The sequence below is a fragment of the Callospermophilus lateralis genome, chromosome 15 (assembly GCF_048772815.1).
Source record: "Callospermophilus lateralis isolate mCalLat2 chromosome 15, mCalLat2.hap1, whole genome shotgun sequence".
Classification (NCBI taxonomy): domain Eukaryota; kingdom Metazoa; phylum Chordata; class Mammalia; order Rodentia; family Sciuridae; genus Callospermophilus; species Callospermophilus lateralis.
In genome coordinates, this window is record NC_135319.1 from 75,660,305 (window position 1) to 75,678,060 (window position 17,756).

The 17,756-nt window shown below is 48.4% G+C and overlaps 1 protein-coding gene across 1 annotated transcript; it reads left to right on the top strand.

Annotated features, from left to right (window-relative positions):
* The first annotated feature begins 2,119 nt into the window (after positions 1-2,119).
* Positions 2,120-15,544, top strand: Dusp5 (dual specificity phosphatase 5). The gene is made up of 4 exons (XM_076834667.1): positions 2,120-2,513; positions 6,967-7,115; positions 11,149-11,368; positions 14,102-15,544. Exons 1-4 carry the CDS (start codon positions 2,135-2,137, stop codon positions 14,506-14,508), a joined length of 1,155 nt encoding a protein of 384 aa, XP_076690782.1. The 5' UTR covers positions 2,120-2,134; the 3' UTR covers positions 14,509-15,544.
* Positions 15,545-17,756: the final 2,212 nt, after the last annotated feature.

Below are 17,756 nucleotides of genomic sequence, written 5' to 3' on the forward strand. Positions count from 1 at the left end.
TCAGTGGTGGTTCCCAAACACTAACCTGACCAGTTCACTGAATAAATAAGACCCAAAGGATAAGATCCAAGTGCCTTAAATGGTACACAAGGCCCTCTGCCACTTAACCCTGCTTTATTTTCTAATAAATGCCAGAAATGCTATAATTTCCCACACACCTTCAGCACACACCCCACAGGTTGGTTTTTCCTTTACCTTAGGCGGTTTTCTCTGTCTGGAATGTCTTACCCTCCCCTTCAGGGCCTGGCTAAGGTCAAATCCTTGGAAATTTGCCTCAGCCCCCATCTCTGGAGACCTTCTCCATCCCCCATCCTCACTCTACCCCATCCACACAGACTCTGGGTGACTCTCCACACTGATCACTGAACTGTAAAGAGGCCTGTGTGCAGCTGGCTTCCCCTCTGGGCTGGTGCGTGGGGGAGGGGGGGAATAGCTAGAGGAGATAGCAAATCTTGCTCATTGGTGCCACCAGCACCTAACACAGAGCTAAGTCCATGAGGGTATTCCCCATATGTGTGGTGTTCTGGGCTGAAAGGTCTGGGGTAGGATAGTGCCAGTAACAGAGACAGAACAGGTTGGAAGAGGAGCTGTTTTCAGGGGAGGCTGACACAGATAACCCCAAAGAGAAAAAATAAAAATAAAAACCTCACATCATGTTATCAAGACCCCACCAGCAGAGCTAGGTCAGTGCCTTTGACTGAATGCAGCTGTGACCAAGAAGCAATGACAGCTATGCTGGTGTTGGGGTTGACTGCATTTGGTTTCAGAATTTGGTTTGTTTTCTTCTAAAAACCCCATTCCCTTATGTCAGCTGTAAACAAGCCCCTCTCTAGAGGAGGAAGGCTATTTTACACCAGGTAGCTCCAGCCCAACCAATGATAAAATGGTTGGCGGTGAGCTGGGAGCAGAGATGTACTTCAATCCCATGTGTCCCTGCAGGCAGAGAAGCCTTGTACAGAGAGGGCCTTCAATAAATACTTGCAGAGGAGGTGAATCGTGCTTAGTTCCCCAAGAGTGGGGGTGGGAAGCCTGAAGCTCCTGGGGAATGGTGGGGGCAGACAGCCTGGGATTATACTTGATCCACAGATAATCTCCCAAATCCAGAAGCCACCTGGACAGCAGTTTAATGGACTGAGGCCCATCGTTGTATACATGTTGATGTTGCTGCTGAATTCACAACAGGTTTACAGGAACCAGAGAGGGATTCCTCCACACGCCGGTTTATTATTCTCATTATGGGAGAGGAACAGAGAGCTATCAATCCTTTTGAGAGCAGAATCTATTGGAGAGGATTAATCCGGCTCCCTTTCCCTCTTAATTTTTAGAAAGTTTTATTATGGAAATTTCAAATATACATTAAAAAAGTGGAGAAAACGATATAATGAACCCCCAGTATCCAGCATCCAGCTTCAAGAATCACCAACACTTGCCCGATCTAGAGTCATCCATACCCCACCCCTTGAAGCAGATCTCAGATATCATTTTACATGCTTAAACACTTCGGTAACAGTGGGAATCCATTCCGGATTCATCTAGGGGGCAATGGCCGGTTCCTTGCCCCGCTCAATCCCCGGCAGGTTTCTCAGCCCACGTCTCTAAAACTGAAAGCGGATAGTGGGGCGCCAGCGCCGCCCCCTCCTCTGCTTCCTCCTCTTCCCGCACAGCGTGGGTCATCTTGGTCCTGTGGCTTTCCTGACAGCCCACCCGCAGCCGGGGTGATGCGAGAGTGAGTCCCTCGGCGCTACGCCGCGGAGAGAGCGAGGAGGCGCCCTCCACTTCCTCTTTCTCCCTCTGACTAACCCCTGGCGCCCGCCCCGCCCCTGTAGGCGTGATCACGACAGAAGGGGCGGGGAAATACCCATATTTGGCCTTATATGGGCAGCCACGTCACAGGCCGCACACTCATTCACATAAAACGCTGCGCTGCCGGCGGAATCCCCGGCTTCTGGGGCAGCAAGTGGCCGGGCCGGGTGCCGAGCGCGCGGGGCGGGAAAGAGCACTGAGCGGCCCCTAAGGCGCTGGGCTCCTTCGGCCGGCCTCAGCCCCGCGGTGGCCCTCCCGTGCCTAGCCCGCGGGTACCCTGGCCGTGGGCACCGGCGGGGCGCTCGGCGCGGGGCCGCTGGGCAGTGGCGGCATGAAGGTCACGTCGCTCGACGGGCGCCAGCTGCGCAAGATGCTCCGCAAGGAGGCGGCGGCGCGCTGCGTGGTGCTTGACTGCCGGCCCTACCTGGCCTTCGCCGCCTCGAGCGTGCGCGGCTCGCTCAATGTCAACCTCAACTCGGTGGTGCTGCGGCGGGCCCGGGGCGGCGCGGTGTCGGCGCGCTACGTGCTGCCCGACGAGGCGGCTCGCGCGCGGCTGCTGCAGGAAGGCGGCGGCGGCGTGGCGGCAGTGGTAGTGCTGGACCAGGGCAGCCGCCACTGGCAGAAGCTGCGGGAGGAGAGCGCCGCACGCGTAGTGCTCAACTCGCTGCTGGCCTGCCTGCCCGCGGGCCCGCGGGTCTACTTCCTCAAAGGTGAGTGCGGCGGGCAGCACCTGATACCCTACCACAATCCAGCACCGGGATTCCTGGGTCTTGCGTTACCCCTCTTTGCTTGGGGCGTCCTCCGGCATCCTGGACCCGGGAAAGTCAACCACTTGCGGGACTCTGTACAGTGGGGCTTGACGTGCGCTTGGGAGGGCACCCGCCTCAGAGCTTCCCCCTCTCCACCAGCGTTCTTCGAAAGCGTCTGGCAGCCCGTCTGTCCGCCAGGCTGGGTGAGGCTGGTTGTGCTGCGGAGAGGGGCTCCTTAGCAGTTTGGGGGCCTTGAGCTCGTGCTGGGCGCAGGCGCCGTTTCCTGACACTGGGTTCACTGCTCTCGTGGGGACTGGGCTTCGAGCCTTGCTGATGTATCTGGCATGATCTGCAGGTCGAGACCCTCCCTCCCCCTAGCGTGGCGCCGTGGTGTCCCCCTTCCTCCCTCCTAGACAATTACAGTGCTTTAGGCTGTGTCTTTACCAACCCCTCATGCCTTTTTGACCCTGGTGAGTCCCTCCCCTTCCTTTCCTTTTTATTTTATTGCTTTTTATTGTTTTCCTCTGGCCTCCTCCCCTCCTGGTCCTAGGCCTTTCTCAAGCCTAATTTGGAGCTGACAGTTTTCCCACCCCTTTGACCTCCTGCCTTCCTGGGGCTGAGACTGTCCCTGGGACTGGTCCTGAGTCTACTACTGGGTGGGAGGACGCCAGACAGCCAGTGCTGGGGGTTGGGGGCGGGATTGGGGGAGGGAGACAGGCAGTGGTGTTGGGGGCAATGTGATGTAGAGGTTCTGTGACCTTTGATTGGAGACCTCCAAGAACTTCCACCAGGCCTGCCCATTTCACCTGCTGGGAACATAACTTTAGCTTCCTGTTGTGGGTGGGTGATTGACTCTCAAACTCCAGAGCATTGATTTCTGGGTCACTTCCTGTGACTGCTCCTGCCTTGTAACCTCAAATGTATGGGAACCTTGGTTCTGGTGCAGAGATGAGACCTTAAGCTGGACCGGGCCCCCAAGGTCCTGCCAGCCCTATTACTGGACGCCTTGGACTATAACACTGATGTGGTTCGATACTCAGGTGCAGCTGAGTTTCAAGGCATCCCAACTTGGGGAATTTCACACACCTCAGAGGCTCGTGGGTAGCTCCCCATCATTAGCACCTCTTGGTGACTGTCCCTTCTTCCCACTGGGAAGATAACAGAGGTGGATGGTAATCCTCCTCCCTACTGCCCCAGCCTCCTGGGGTGTGGGGGAGTGGAAAATGGCCTTTTTCAGCTCTACAGAGGTCTCACTGTTGGCTCGAAATCGCCTTCTCTTCCTTAAGTCATTTTGATTTAGTCTTTTTACTTAGCAATACATATAGGGAAAGCTTTTGCCTCCCCAGCAGCGTTGAAGATGTTCCAGGAACCCTCTTGGTCCTGCCTCTGATCCCCACCCTTCTCCAAGAGGGCTGTGGACTGTTGACCAATTATTGCTACAGGAAGCAGTCAGCTTGGTGGACTCAGGAAAATTATGTTTAAAATTTTTTTAAATGAAATAACATATCCAGAACAAAATTTAAACAGGTCAAAATTTGAAAATTTCATTGACTGTGTGATGAAAAGTGGATCTTCCACACACCCTTAAACTCCATTCTACTCCCCAGACAGCCACCAACTATTTCTTATTTGTCATTATTTCCCACAAGTATCTTTTTATTTCAGTTTTTTTGTAGTTGTAGATGAACAGAATGCCTTTATTTTATTTGTTTTTTATTTTTCTGTGTTGCTGAGAATCAAACCCAGTGCCTCATTCGTGCTCTGCCACTGAGCTACAGCCCCAGCCCTCGCACAAGTATCTTTAAAAAATAAATTCATTTAAAATATATTCCCTGTATCTAGATCTTAGACACTTGTCCACATCAAGACATACATGTCCCTTCACTTGTGATGACCCTTGGTCATCACTGGTGATGGCCAGCAGGTTGCTTCCAGCCTTACTGTTTGAAGCAGTGAGATAGAGGATACCTTTGCCCATATATTCATGTATGTGCACTATCTTATCTTTCCATAAAATGATAAGAATTACTAGGTCAAATTTGTGTGCATTTGAGATTTCAGTAGAAATTCCTACCCTTATAACACCACTGCACTTCAAACTGTTTTTTTTTTTTTTTTTTTTTTTTTTGCCAGAGGAAAAATTCTTTATCTTTCCTAACTCATGTCTAGATATGAATGAGTTCAGATTTTAACCTGGTGGCATTCAGATCCTGGGGCAATGCCTTTTATACTCTCTAAATCCCCCCTCCAAAACCAAGACTCACTGCAATGAGATGGTGATTGACTGAATTGTGTGGCCAGTGCTTATTTATATATAGTGTCTACTCACTGCCTCTGTTCCTCTGGCAATGTGGTGATGATTGAAAGCAGACTCACTCTGAGGAAGGTTGAAGCCCTAAGAATTGCCATGGCTCTTGCAACGTGAGTGAGGCACCGGAGAGGAATGTTCTGTCTCCACGCCTCTGATGGGAGTGGGTGGAAGACCCATCTAATCTCCTGACCCCAGCTTGAAGAGGCAGGGCCCAGTTTATCTGTCCCTCTACTACACTGAGACGCCTTGTCTGCCTGCCTTATTTTGTCAACAGGCAGGCAGGATCTAGCCCACACCCACATCTCTCCAACTGACAGCCAGCTTTTAAATGATCTGTTTGAAGCCCAGATATAGGGTGGCCCAAAGGCTTCTTTTCACCAAGTCTCAGCTCGAAGTTTTTGGGGCACTATATCCATCTGGATGCAAATGCTTGCTCCCAATCACTTGTTTTATCTCCTAGAATCAAAGTGTTGAGACCTGGCATGGGAAATGATCAGGTGGTTGACTGACTAGGGACACCTCCTCTGGGGAAGATGTGGGCCAGTGTTAAGTCTGGCACTCTCTACCTCCTAGAAGGGAAGGGGGCCCGGGGGACATGAGGGAGAGGAAGCTACACCACCAAACCTCTACTTCTGCCCCCCTTTATCCATACTCCAGCTGGGCCTCCTGTCACCATGACAGGGAACATGGTCATTGTGGAGGACCAGAAGCTCATCCGGGGAGGTACGGTGGGTTATTTGTTGAAGTGACCGCAGGAGAGATTCGGGTATACTAAATGGGGGCAGGGGCAGTTCCAGCAAGCTGAGAGGAAGCAGTAATGGCAAGATGACTCATTCTAGGAATTGGCTGCAGCTTCTGGGAGAGAGTTGCAGACTGCCATGTAATCCATTAACCATTTGTTGACTGCAGAGTTGAAAAAAGACAGCACCTCCTCCATTGAGGGTCCATCACAATACCAAAACGCAAAAGAGAAAAGGAGTTTTTTTGGAAATGGCATGATCTCAGAATGCGTATTTAATTCATGATTTGATACTAAGTGAATTCTCTGGGCCATTAAAAGACAAGTGGGTTTTCTAGAGGCTCTCGGAAGTGCCTGAGGTTGCTCTGGTTGGAAATAGAGTTCCTAAGCAAAGCTGGCCTGTTCGCCAACTAGCCCTTGGCTTCCTGAGGGGCCCTAGGCCGTTTTTCATTTGGTTCTTCCCCACTTGAGTATAATGGCCTTGAGAAGACAAATTTCTGTGACCTAGAGAGAGTGGTTTTCAGCCTTAAGTCATCAGTCTGGAGAAGTTTAAATGTAATGCTAAGATTCTTAATGCTCTTAGTTGATGTATCCTTTTGGGGCCTTGGAGAAAGGTTGTGGGGAGGATAATAAATAAGATAGAAAGGATAGTAGTCACAAAGGAACAGACAGGCTTTACTTATGGGGGCTGGGAATTTAGTTCAGAAGTCCTCATTCCTCCCATTTGGCCTAGAAGGTAATTAACTGGATTGATGGCTCTAAATTGGACCTAGGGAAGGGATTGTCAGCAGAGTTCTTAACACCTCGAGGGTGAGAAGGGGCAAGGCTGGTTTACTGTTCTGATTTGAATCCTTGCATGAGTCCCTTTTTTCTTATAAATGATAGGGTGCCATCTGTAATCCTGCTTAGAGCAAATAGGCCGGGGAAAAACAGTTTAAAAGAATTTCTTCTCATAAATTAATGAAATTTTCCATAATCACACCTTCATTTTGAATAAAATGAGAAAATGGCTTTTGTTTTTCTGGAAGGGTTTAGTTAATATTTGCCAGATGCCAGATTATTTCTTTCACAGTTTAAGCTGCTTCTGATAGACACAAAAAGTTAATCATTGCCTTTCTGAACTATAGCCTTTTAGAGCTGTGTGCGCACACACGTGTGCGTATGCACACATCCAGTTTCTATCCTAAAACTGCTTGATGGTTCTACTCAATTTTTATGTGACCAGAACCTATTAGATTTTTAATTTTTTTTTACTATCCCACACTCAGGGTTTTGGCTAATTATGGGGTATTTTATTTTTTGACAGCTAGAGAAACCAATGCTTACATCTGTCTCACTTTTTGTATGTTCATTTGTTTTTCTAGGGGGATATGAGACCTTCTATTCGGAATATCCTGAGTGTTGTGTAGACGTAAAACCCGTTTCACAAGAGAAGATCGAAAGCGAGAGAGCCCTCATCAGCCAGTGTGGGAAACCAGTGCTAAGCATCAACTACAGGCCAGCTTATGACCAGGTATGTAGCTGCCAGTTCCTGTCTCATTCCTTCCTTCCTCAGCCACCTGACTTCTCTCCCAGCTCAGCAGCAGTGGTTTGTTCTCTGTGGATCAGGGTGCTGGCACCATCCTCTAACTTGGAGAGCCTCTGTAGCTTGCCAGTTGGAGTTCCTGTCCAAGAATAAATGGGCATCCTTCCAGCAAACAAGCTGACAAGAGCAAGTGAGCCCTGGGATGCTGGATAGCTTCTAGAGAAAAGGGGAAATGAAAGATACTTTGTTAATGGCTGCCTTGGGAGGTTCAGAGAAGCTTAGAAATACTGGCTTAGGTTTCCCTGAAAACATTTCAGAGTTGACTTTCAGGCTTCCTGTGTTCTTTGTAATTGCTGATCATCTGCAGTTTCTATACACCAACCTAGTACCTATCAAGGTGTGTCTTGGTGTTTTAACTGCAGTGGGGTTGGAGGTAGGGGGAAAGGTTGCTGTGCTAGAGAAACCCCTGGTTCAGCAGGCTCCCCTGAGGGTCTCTGATGCTTGTAATTCTACAAATTCTGACACCAGAGGAGATCAAGAGACGCTAGGGAGCTTCTTGTTTCTCTAAAGGTGTGGGGGTTTATTTCCTTCAAAGAATTGTGCATTGTAACCACCCATTAAAGGTCGTGGGTTACTTAACATGATGTAGGAAGATGGGGAAAGGCAGAAAAGAGTTCAGATTCTGGAGAAACCAGAGCTGAAAACCCACCTTGACTTTTCACCAGAGAGAGGAAGCACTGCCGTAGCTAGTGAGATGACTGATTTACAAAGTCTTGCAGCTGGTTATGGCAGTTTCAGAGTTAGAACCCCCTTTTTCTCTTTCTTCCTCCCAACTTTTTTTTTTTGGTCCCACAGTACTAGGGATTGGACCAAGGGCCTCGCACATGGCTAGGCAAGAGCTCTACCACCGAGCCACACCCCTAGCCCCAGAACCCCATTCTCTTAACTCCCTGTTGTGGTTCCTTTCAGGACCTCCTCCTGTTTTTCACATGCCCCTGGTCTACACACCTGGGTAGTGGGAGGAGCATTTCACACTGTCCTCCCCAACTAAGAACATAGCCAAAGCCTAAGAAGGAAGACTTCTAGATGCTGCCAAAAATGCCAGTTCCCTGTCTGAGTAGAACTCTGCCCCTAGGGACAGACTTCCAAATAGAACCAGGTGACTTGGTCTTGAATGGGATTCTTGGTCAGGAATCCTATTTATTATGTTGGCCAGGTGCCAGGGTTATGACTCAGTTTGTTTTCCTTAATGGAAAATCTTCACAGTGTATGATGAACCCTTGGCTTTCAAATTATGTGCATCCAGCCTAGCTGGATTTCTATTTTTGTTTGTTTGTTTGTTTGGGTTGTATTTTCCCCATTTCTAAGAAAGTGAAAGAGAAATAAAAATTGTCAGAGTGTGTGAAAGCACGCAAGACCTTTGGCCAGGCGAAGGTTGGGGAGGCCCTGATGTGTCTTCAAGATCATCTGGGGAACCCCCATACCACTTCTGCACAGAGTAATGAGGCGAGGCTGTTAACCTTTGAGGTTTCTAAAGGCCGTTGGTATCTTCCTCTTGAGTGTAAATGGGAGGTTCAGAAAGGGAAAGAAATATAATTTGAGGGGTATTTGTTGGGCTAAGCTCTAGGGGAAGTTGGGTAGGGTTCCAAGCCTGGTGTCCATGTTTTCCAGGCACTCAGGAAAGGGAGAGACCTAGTCAGCCATCCTGCCTGCTCCGTGTATAGGTGTCCATTGGTGTCTATCTGGTTAGTTGCTGAGAGAAACTGACCAGATTGTGCCTCTCACTGTTTTCCAAAGAACACTACCATCTTTGCTGTTTTCTGGGTTTCTAATTAGTGGGGAGCTGGGTCCACGGAGTGGGTCCTGTTTAGGCCAGAACCCGGCCTGCTGGGATAGCCTGACCTCCCAGCATCTGTCCTGTGTCTTCCCCAGGGAGAAAATTCTTATTCTATTTGTTTATTCTTCAGCCTCATGAAAATGCTCTATAATGTATCAGATTTTAATACACCCATTATCCCATTTATGACTTACCCATTATCCCAGGAGGATAGGGATTATTATCCTTGATTTACAGATAAAGGTTCAGAGGTTAGGGAGGCTTAGAGGTTTTCAGATAAAGGTTCAGAGGTTAAGAGGCTCAGAGGTTAGGGAGGCTGCCCAAGGTCATACCAGCTGGAAATGTGGAGCTGGGACTTGATGGAGAAAGAGCCATTTTACCTGGTGCCCAGGCCCAGATTCTCAGCCTCTGTACCACATTGCCACTGGGAAGGCTGCTTCGAATGTAGGGGAGTTTGGGGAGATGTCAAGGAGAGGGTATAAATTCACTTCTCTTTAGAGATAGAGGATATTTTACCTGAAATGCTTGATTTCTCATACTATCACTGTTGAAATGATCTCAGACAAGGCCTTGAGACTTGGGTTTGGGTTTCAATCCTATCTCTACCATTTGATAAGCTCTGATGTGGGCAAGTTATTTAAACCTATCTGAGCCAGGTGGTGCATACCTGTAATCCCAGCAGCTCTGGAGTCTGAGACAGGAGGATCAGGAGTTCAAAGCCAGCCTCAGCAATGGCAAAGCACTTAGCAACTCAGTGAGACCCTGTCTCTAAATGAAATACAAAATAGGGCTGAGGGTGTGGCTCAGTGGTTGAGTGCCCCTGAGTCCAATCCTTGGTACTAAAAAAAAGAAACCTATCTAAGCCTCAAGTCACCCTTCTATAAAATGGGAACAACATTATCTACTTTACAGATTTGTTGTGAAATTGGTGCTATATAGGTACATCCAAAGTGTCAAGCCCACATGCCAGCCATTGTAAGTGCTAATAAAAATACTGATTGTTGTTATAATTAACCTTAAGTAAAATCCTCTATAACTTTCTTCTAAGTGACTGAACTGGCTTTACTGAAACACTCAACTTCTCAGGACAGAAAATGCAGGCACAAAGTGCTGGACAAATTTGAGAATGGCCTATTGCAAACCTCCCTCCACCCCAGGACACACACATGTCCCTTTCCCTATTATGGGTCAGGCTGAGAGTTTCCATTCCACTCTTATTCCTGGACAGGAAATGGAAAGACAGGAAACGGATGGATGGTATGGGAAAGGCTCCCAAAGACCAACCACAGTCCCTGCAGCCCAGTGTTTCCCTCTGAATCCCCAGGGGCTCCTGTTGTTCCAACTGTCACTGGCTTTTTTGTTTTGTTTGTTTTGTTTTGGCACCTGAGAACACATACGTGCTCAGATTGCTGGAGTCCAACTAGCTGGAGGTTCATTTCAGGGGTAGATAGTCTCTGGTTCTCACTTAGTCTTGATTCTCCGCACCAGAAGCCTGCTGTGTGGGTGATGATGTAAACCCCTCTCACCCACACAGCACCCCGTGTGAAGAAGGTCAGGGGTGGGGAAAACCCCTCTGTGGTCTAACAGTTTTTCTTAGTCTATAGATTCTGGGTAGGTAGTGGTTATTTTTATTTCTAAGAAGCATACTTTTTTGGAGGGTGAGGAGGCTGCATATTTTACCATTTCTGAAACCTGGGTTATTTTAGAATAGACAGTATCTTAGGGTTGATGAAAATACACTATAAAATGTCTGGGCTATAAAGAAGGGAGCCTACATTGCCAGGGTTGCCTCACGGCTCAAGGCTTGTCCTGGTACTCTTAGGGCAGCTGACATGTCACCATAGGTCTTTTAATTGCATTGCTCCTGTTCTTACACTGGGTAGCACAGGAAGGCTGCTGGCATTTCCTATCTCCTTGGATAAGTACAAAAAATGAAACTTTGGGCCGTGTGGGTTTTGCTGTCATTGAGTCACACGGCAGTCACGGTGGGTAGAGTTTACCAGGATGGAGGTTCCACCCACACTCTTGGCTGAGCTGCCCTGGCTCTGAACTCTCTCTACCTGGAAACCAGAAAGGGAACCTCCCACCTTAAGAGACAAGTAGGTCAGAGTTGTTTATTTTTAATTCTTCCAAATGAGCAAGCTAATCCAATATTTCCTGGTTGTTCTTTGTCTCTGCTTTCAGGGCAGCCCTGTGGAAATCCTTCCCTTCCTCTACCTTGGAAGTGCCTACCATGCATCCAAGTGCGAGTTCCTAGCCAACCTGCACATCACAGCCCTGCTGAATGTCTCCCGGCGGACCTCCGAGGCCTGCACGACCCACCTACACTACAAATGGATCCCAGTGGAAGACAGCCACACGGCCGACATCAGCTCCCACTTTCAAGAAGCAATAGACTTCATTGGTAGGTTGGGTCCTCCCCCTCCATTATTTTGGGAGCCCCTTGGAGCATGCCTTCTTGGTTTTTTGATGTGCTGATGGGGGGGCTACCTTCTCTGAGAGAAAAATGCCCTGTGTATGCAACCACCAAGAGTCGACACCAAGAACAGATGCGGCAGAGGGAGGACTTGAGCTGCTATTAATAGGAGCTTTAGTTTGCAAGATAAATGAATTAATATAATTTTATGGCTATACTCACTGCTGCTCTTGTTTTGTTTCAAGTTGGGCGGGAGCAGAGTATGTCCATGCGTAATGCTTCACACGAGAAAAGGAGGAAGCGGGGGCTCCCTAACTGTGTTTGTACGTAGGTTGGGATATTTTTAAAAGCAAACAGAAGGATCCAGAGAGCGCTACTTACGCACTGAGCCTGGAGGGCCCAACAGCTTTCCACAGTTTTGGCAAACAGCTTTGGAGGCAATTTGTTTTGCATTTTCAGCTAATTTTGGATTAAAGATAGCACTTGACTCAAGCTCCATACTTTGTGCACAGAAAATTTGGCATCTTCTACATCCTTTCTGCATTCCTATGAGGCAGTTATCATTTACTCCATTGTGCAAACCTGAAAACATTTGTGCAAACCTGAAAACAAGGCCGTAGCCTTCACCCCTCTGCATGGAAAGAGCTTTGGCCTTGGGGTTTCCAGGCACTTGAAGTTGCCTGGATTGTCCTCCCGTTTGGTGTCTTCTCTTTCTCCCATATCTCTTTCCCTGTGGGTCTGGCCTAACTTTTTTTTTTAATCCCACGTTTGCAACACTACTCCCTAACCTTGTGGTCTTAAGAGGACTTCTTTCTTTTTAACATGCATAGTTGTTAGTACTGAGGCTTGATTTTCCTTGTATCATGTTCTAAGGGATGTTGAAGGAGGAAAGACAGGTGTTAGGCACAGCATAATTACTTGGTGCAGATAGCAATTAAAGGGCCCTTCTTCAGCCACATGGTAAGCCCTGTGCTCATCACACACAATTTCTGCTCCGTAGGAAACCTTGATGAGAAATTCACCAGAGGCAAAAGGTCAAACCTGTCCTCATTGTCCCCTGAGCCTCCAGGCTGAAATGATCCCTTTAGAGCCTGAGAAGCAGCCAAAATGATGGGTTCTGGGTGGGAAACCCTTGACTTGCTCTCCCGGTCCCTGGGAAGGCTCTGCCCTCCTAGGCCTCTTATTTAATTACCTAGATAGCTGCTGCATGAGGTCATGAAACTCATCCAGCTCACAGAACTGTCCCTCCCAGTCCTGTGTGTATATTGTGTATGTTTGTGTACAGTCACACCACCCCACAGGGTTTCAAAAGTACACAGTGTTTTTTCCCAGACACCTTGCCCTGCTAATGGAAGAGGCTGAGCCTCCCCAGTGGGCCCTGTGCTGAAATGTGCACCAGCCCCTTCCAGATGAAGAGTCCTATAGAAGGCAGGCCCCTGAGCTGTAGAGAAGCTGTACATTCTGGGCCCTTTGCCCACTAAAAGCTGGACTCAAGAGGGGAAATGAGTGGAAGAGCAAAGGAAACGAAGGCACAACCCTGTAATACTAGGGAGTTGGGGGTCTCCCCTTGGAACTGATTTATAAGAACTTTGTTGTTGTTGTTTTGAATTGATTGAATTGGGGCACCTCTCATGAGCTACCTTGGGTGTACTTTGGGTTTTTTTGGTTCACATGAAGAATCTGTAGGTTCCTCCCTGAGCCTTAGATATTTCATCTTCTAGACATTGCAGATTCATTTGCAAACTTCTTGAACTTGGAGCAGATGGGCGAGGATGTAAGGGGGCTCCCTTACCTGCTGCCTTCAAAAATTTTGTTTTTGCCTACTGCAGCCTCACAGAGTGCTAGCTATATCTAACTTCCTGTGATGTAATTGTTTCCTCATTAGCTAAAGGGGGAATTGGAAGGACTGTTTTTTGTGGTCTTGTTGATAATATTCACCTTTTACCCTTTCCCATTTTTAACAGTTGTAGTTCTGTTTTGCTGGGAGGGTTAGAGCAGGAAAGGAGGGGCCTCCTTTTGGTCATATTGAGCTAAAGAATGCTAACTGATGGTGGTAGCTTTGTAGCAGTGACTCCCATTGTTGAGCAACATGGAATTTGCAAAAGCCATTTATATCCTCCGTCTAGTAAGCGTCACTTAGCCAGGGCTATAATTAGTGGCCATGTGCTATTTATCGTATGTTTGGTGGTGAGAACCTTAGGAGCTGAGCCAAGCATCCCGCCCTGGCACAGCAAGACAGGGTGTCCAGGGAGGCCAGGAGGTCTCTACCAGGATGGGGGCTAGGTTGTCATCATTAGAATCCGACCTGGAGAGAGGCAGAGAATTACTTCTCCGAGTAAGGCTTTGAGCCTGGGAGGCTCTCAGAAAATTGTGCATATGCAATAAAATTTTGCATACATGCTTTCAAGGATTTTCTAGTTCCTTCTTGAACCCCACCATTGGAACCCAAGTTAGGATGGAATCCCCAGAAGGGATTCCTCCAGGTCTAGCATCTCCCATGGCAGAATCTGCAGATGTTCTAGGGAACTGGGGAGCAGCTGTGAGGATTAAATACTTCCTACATCTGTCCTCACCAGTAGGGGCTGAAGACTAGCTAACGTCCAGTATGGTACCATGGCTCTGAGCAGGCACGAGGGTGTGATAACTAGGTGACATTACTGTTTAATTCTTGTGTTTAAATTCCAGTTCCCACTCATTCCCAATCTCTTATCTTCCTTTCAGACTGTGTCAGGGAAAAGGGAGGCAAGGTCCTGGTGCACTGTGAGGCTGGGGTTTCCCGGTCGCCCACCATCTGCATGGCTTACCTCATGAAGACCAAGCAGTTCCGCCTGAAGGAGGCCTTCGATTACATCAAGCAGCGGAGGAGTGTGATCTCACCCAACTTCGGCTTCATGGGCCAGCTCCTGCAGTATGAATCTGAGATTCTGCCTTCCACGCCCAACCCGCAGCCTCTCTCCTGCCAAGGGGAGGCAGCAGGCTCCCCATTTATAGACCATTTGCAGACACTGAGCCCTGACGTGCAGGGCACCTACTGCACATTCCCTACCTCGGTGCTGGCGCCAGTGCCCACCCACTCAACTGTTGCAGAGCTCCACAGGGGCCCTGTGGCCACCGCCACATCCTGCTAAGACTGGGGTGGGGTGCCAGCCCAGCCCCTGAGCAACTGTGATTTTGTTTTTTAAACTCGTGGACATTTCACACCTGTGCAATACTGAAGACCTCTCTCTGTCTCACTGCCCCCGTAAGACACTGAGCGGTTATCAGGTTTGCAGACAAACTTCAGACTGACCTCACGGAGAGGTTCTCGGGACTGAAGGAAGGCCAAGCCATTACGAGAGCACCGTGTGTGCTGACTACTGTACTTCCAACCCCCTGCCCTCTCAGGACCTCCTAGTCCTTGCACCTCAAAGTTCGCCTTTTCATTTCAAGCATAGGCAATAAACACCTGCAGCAACAGGAAAGAGAGAAGTTGCTGGACCAGGAGAAAAGGCAGTTAGTTAGGAAGCCAATTCATTTTCAAGGAAGCACAATCTCCATCTTATTTTTTTGAACTTTGGCAGTCTCAGTGTCTCTCTGTTGCTTCGGGGTATAAGCTGATCACCGCCTAGTCAGGAAAGTTATCCTGCTGGATTGGAAGGGACACCCTGGATATGCTGATTTGAACCCATGTTTGTGAGATGCCCTCTGGGTCCAAAGGAAACATTTGGTTGAAGTTGCAAGATGTTGACTCTTCTGGGTTTCGTTTTCACTATGGGTTCTTTCCTGACCTTGGACTTTGGCATGATTCTTCATCATACTTGAACCAGTCTTGTTGCACCTCTCTTAAAACTCCGGTGTCATTCGAAAAGGGTTTTCAGACCATAGACCAAAAATCACCCCTTTGAGGTGGCAGTGGGTGCCTGGAGAAGGGTACCTGCTGTGTCTTCTGGGTCAGTGGCATTGAAAACAGTCCTTTCTCAGCTTGCTGTCCTTCTGTGTGCTCGTGTCTCGTTTCTTGTGACACTTGTTTTCCTCCCAGCCCCTGGGGGTTGTCTTCAAGCTACTGACTTCTGGGATTTGCAGATTGTTGCAATGTGGTACTACTTTTCTGTCTGTAGATTATTTCTCCAGGGGAAAAGGCAATAATTTCTTAAAACCCATGTGAATGTGAAGAAAAGGGGTATGTTACTGGTTGTTATTGTTTTTTTTATAGTGCAAAATAAAAATAGTTAAAGGAAACAGCACTTCTTCATGTTGTTGGTGAGTTGGAGTAAAGTGGGGATACCTTTGGATCGGAGCCAGCCTGCTGCACTGGGTTTCATTTCCAAATAGTAGGGTGAAATGGTGGATGTGTAGCTGTCAGGTTTTCACTCATGAGTCTGTGATCGAAACAAGGACACAGAATGCTGCTTTTCATCTGAGGGGCTTCCCTAAGCTAACAGGCACAGGCTTCACAGGGAAGTGGTTGGAGCATCTGTTCACTCTGGGTTCCTCAATCCCATCACCCCAAGATAGTGAATTTGGCTGGAACCTCAGATGCCTCATGTGTGAAGTGGAATGAACTGAGCTACATGAAAGTCCACGTAAGCACAAGGCCCTGGATTCTAGCAAACCTGGGTGCCAAGCTGTCCAATCTCCTCCCTCCCTGCCTGACACATGCAACTAAAAAGTCTAGATAGAAGGTGTTGGGATGGAGATGTGAACTATGTGAAGTTGTTTGACATTAAGGGCCTGCCCCCCAGCCCCTTTTTACCCTTGCAACTAATTCTTCCAGAAAATTAACTCAGTAGTTTCTGGGTAGATCCCACAGTGAGTGGGTTTAAATCCAAGGCCGACTCAATTTGACGTCTAATGTCTTCTGCGTTGGTGGAGAAAGGAGGGAGTCCCCACAGCACTGCCTATGTCAAGTGTGTCTTGGGGCCTACTTCCCAATCTGGGGTTGTAGGGAACTGATTGGGATTTATGCCACCCTAGACAACTGATGCCTGACACCCACCGGGATTCCAGCTGTACCCCTCAATTCAGGAGGGCCCAAAGAGGCACTCCGTGTTGTCAAAGGTCAAGATGGTGGCAGAGCCTAGGTTAGCCCGACCTTCTCAAGAGCTCACATCAAAGCCTCACTTGAGGCCTTGCTCTCAAATCACCCTCCACAGGCTACTTGGAAAGCACAGATGAGAAGCCTGCACACTGGGGAGGCTGAATTTCTTTCAGTTGTCTCCCTTATCTGCTTAATCTAAGTGGGGCTCTCATGGTGAGGAGCACTGAACAGGGAATAAGGCGTCTCAGCATCCAGCCCTCCTTTCACCCCTAACTCCAGTGTGAGGAGCTAATCTCCACCCTTTGTGGACCAGACTTCAGGGCTTGGGATAGCTATGCCTGATCCCTTCTGGTTTCACATCTGTGAGCCTCTAGTCAGTGTCAGAGTATGATCTGCAGCCTGTCCAGGTGCCTAGTGAGTGGGGGTGGGGGGGAGCTCAAGCAGGGAGACCCAGACTATAGAAGCCGCCAGGTACAGGCTGGGGTGATAGGCTAAGCCGTGTCCCACTTGCTGACATTTGCCTTATTGCATTAAAGTCTTTCTCTGAAGACTGAGTAAGTCCTCTAAATCAGGCCTATGAGAATTGCTCATAAGCCAGTGAGTCACTGGGGGCGGCGGTGGGGTTAAGCCAGTGAACTCCACAGCTGGGGATGGCTCTGGAACTCTCAGTCCACTAATATGCTCTTCATTAATTACACCTCCGTTTTTGCCAAGATCAGCTTTACACTGCTTCCAGTGCCAGATAGGGAGTTCAATCAGGTGGGACTCAATTGAAACACCTCTGTTGATTTCCAGCATCCTCAGGTGGAGATGTGTCTGGGAAAACAGACACGTCCCCTATTCTATTTCCTGCTGCTTCTGTGCATGAAGCCCTGTAGGTCCATTCTGGCCTCTGAGTTGGCCCTGATGGGGGTGGAAGATGTATAAGAAGCCTCAACCCAGTATTCAGTGTGCTGGCAGAAGTTCTGTGCACCCACGGATCTCCTTGTGCAGGAACACTGGAAAAATGTCTCCCTGACTCTGATACCCCAACCAGCTGTAGCTCCTGAAGTTGCTGGTGGTTTATTTTCTGAACACCATAAAGCTCATGTGCCTGTTTTCCTTTTTGCTCAGGTAACTAGGCAGCTCAGAATTGAACTCTGAGCCCACCCCTGGCTGTTTTATAGGAGCTTCTGACTTGTGTTTTTCATGTTGACGCCACCTTGTTTATATTGAAGTTTTCCAATTTTATTTTCCCTTCCATTTCCTCAGTGACTCAAATAACAACAACAATGTACCCTTCAAATCCTATTTAAAGATTAAACATAACACAATGTGCTTATGGAATGAGGGGGGTGTAAATACACATAGAAAGAAGCC

Coding starts and splice junctions, on each gene's coding strand:
- Dusp5 (XM_076834667.1), top strand. CDS start 2,135: ATGAAGGTCACGTCGCTCGACGGGCGCCAGCTGCGCAAGATGCTCCGC. Junction 2,514..6,966: donor GCGGGTCTACTTCCTCAAAG/GTGAGTGCGGCG, acceptor TTGTTTTTCTAG/GGGGATATGAGACCTTCTAT. Junction 7,116..11,148: donor ACAGGCCAGCTTATGACCAG/GTATGTAGCTGC, acceptor CTCTGCTTTCAG/GGCAGCCCTGTGGAAATCCT.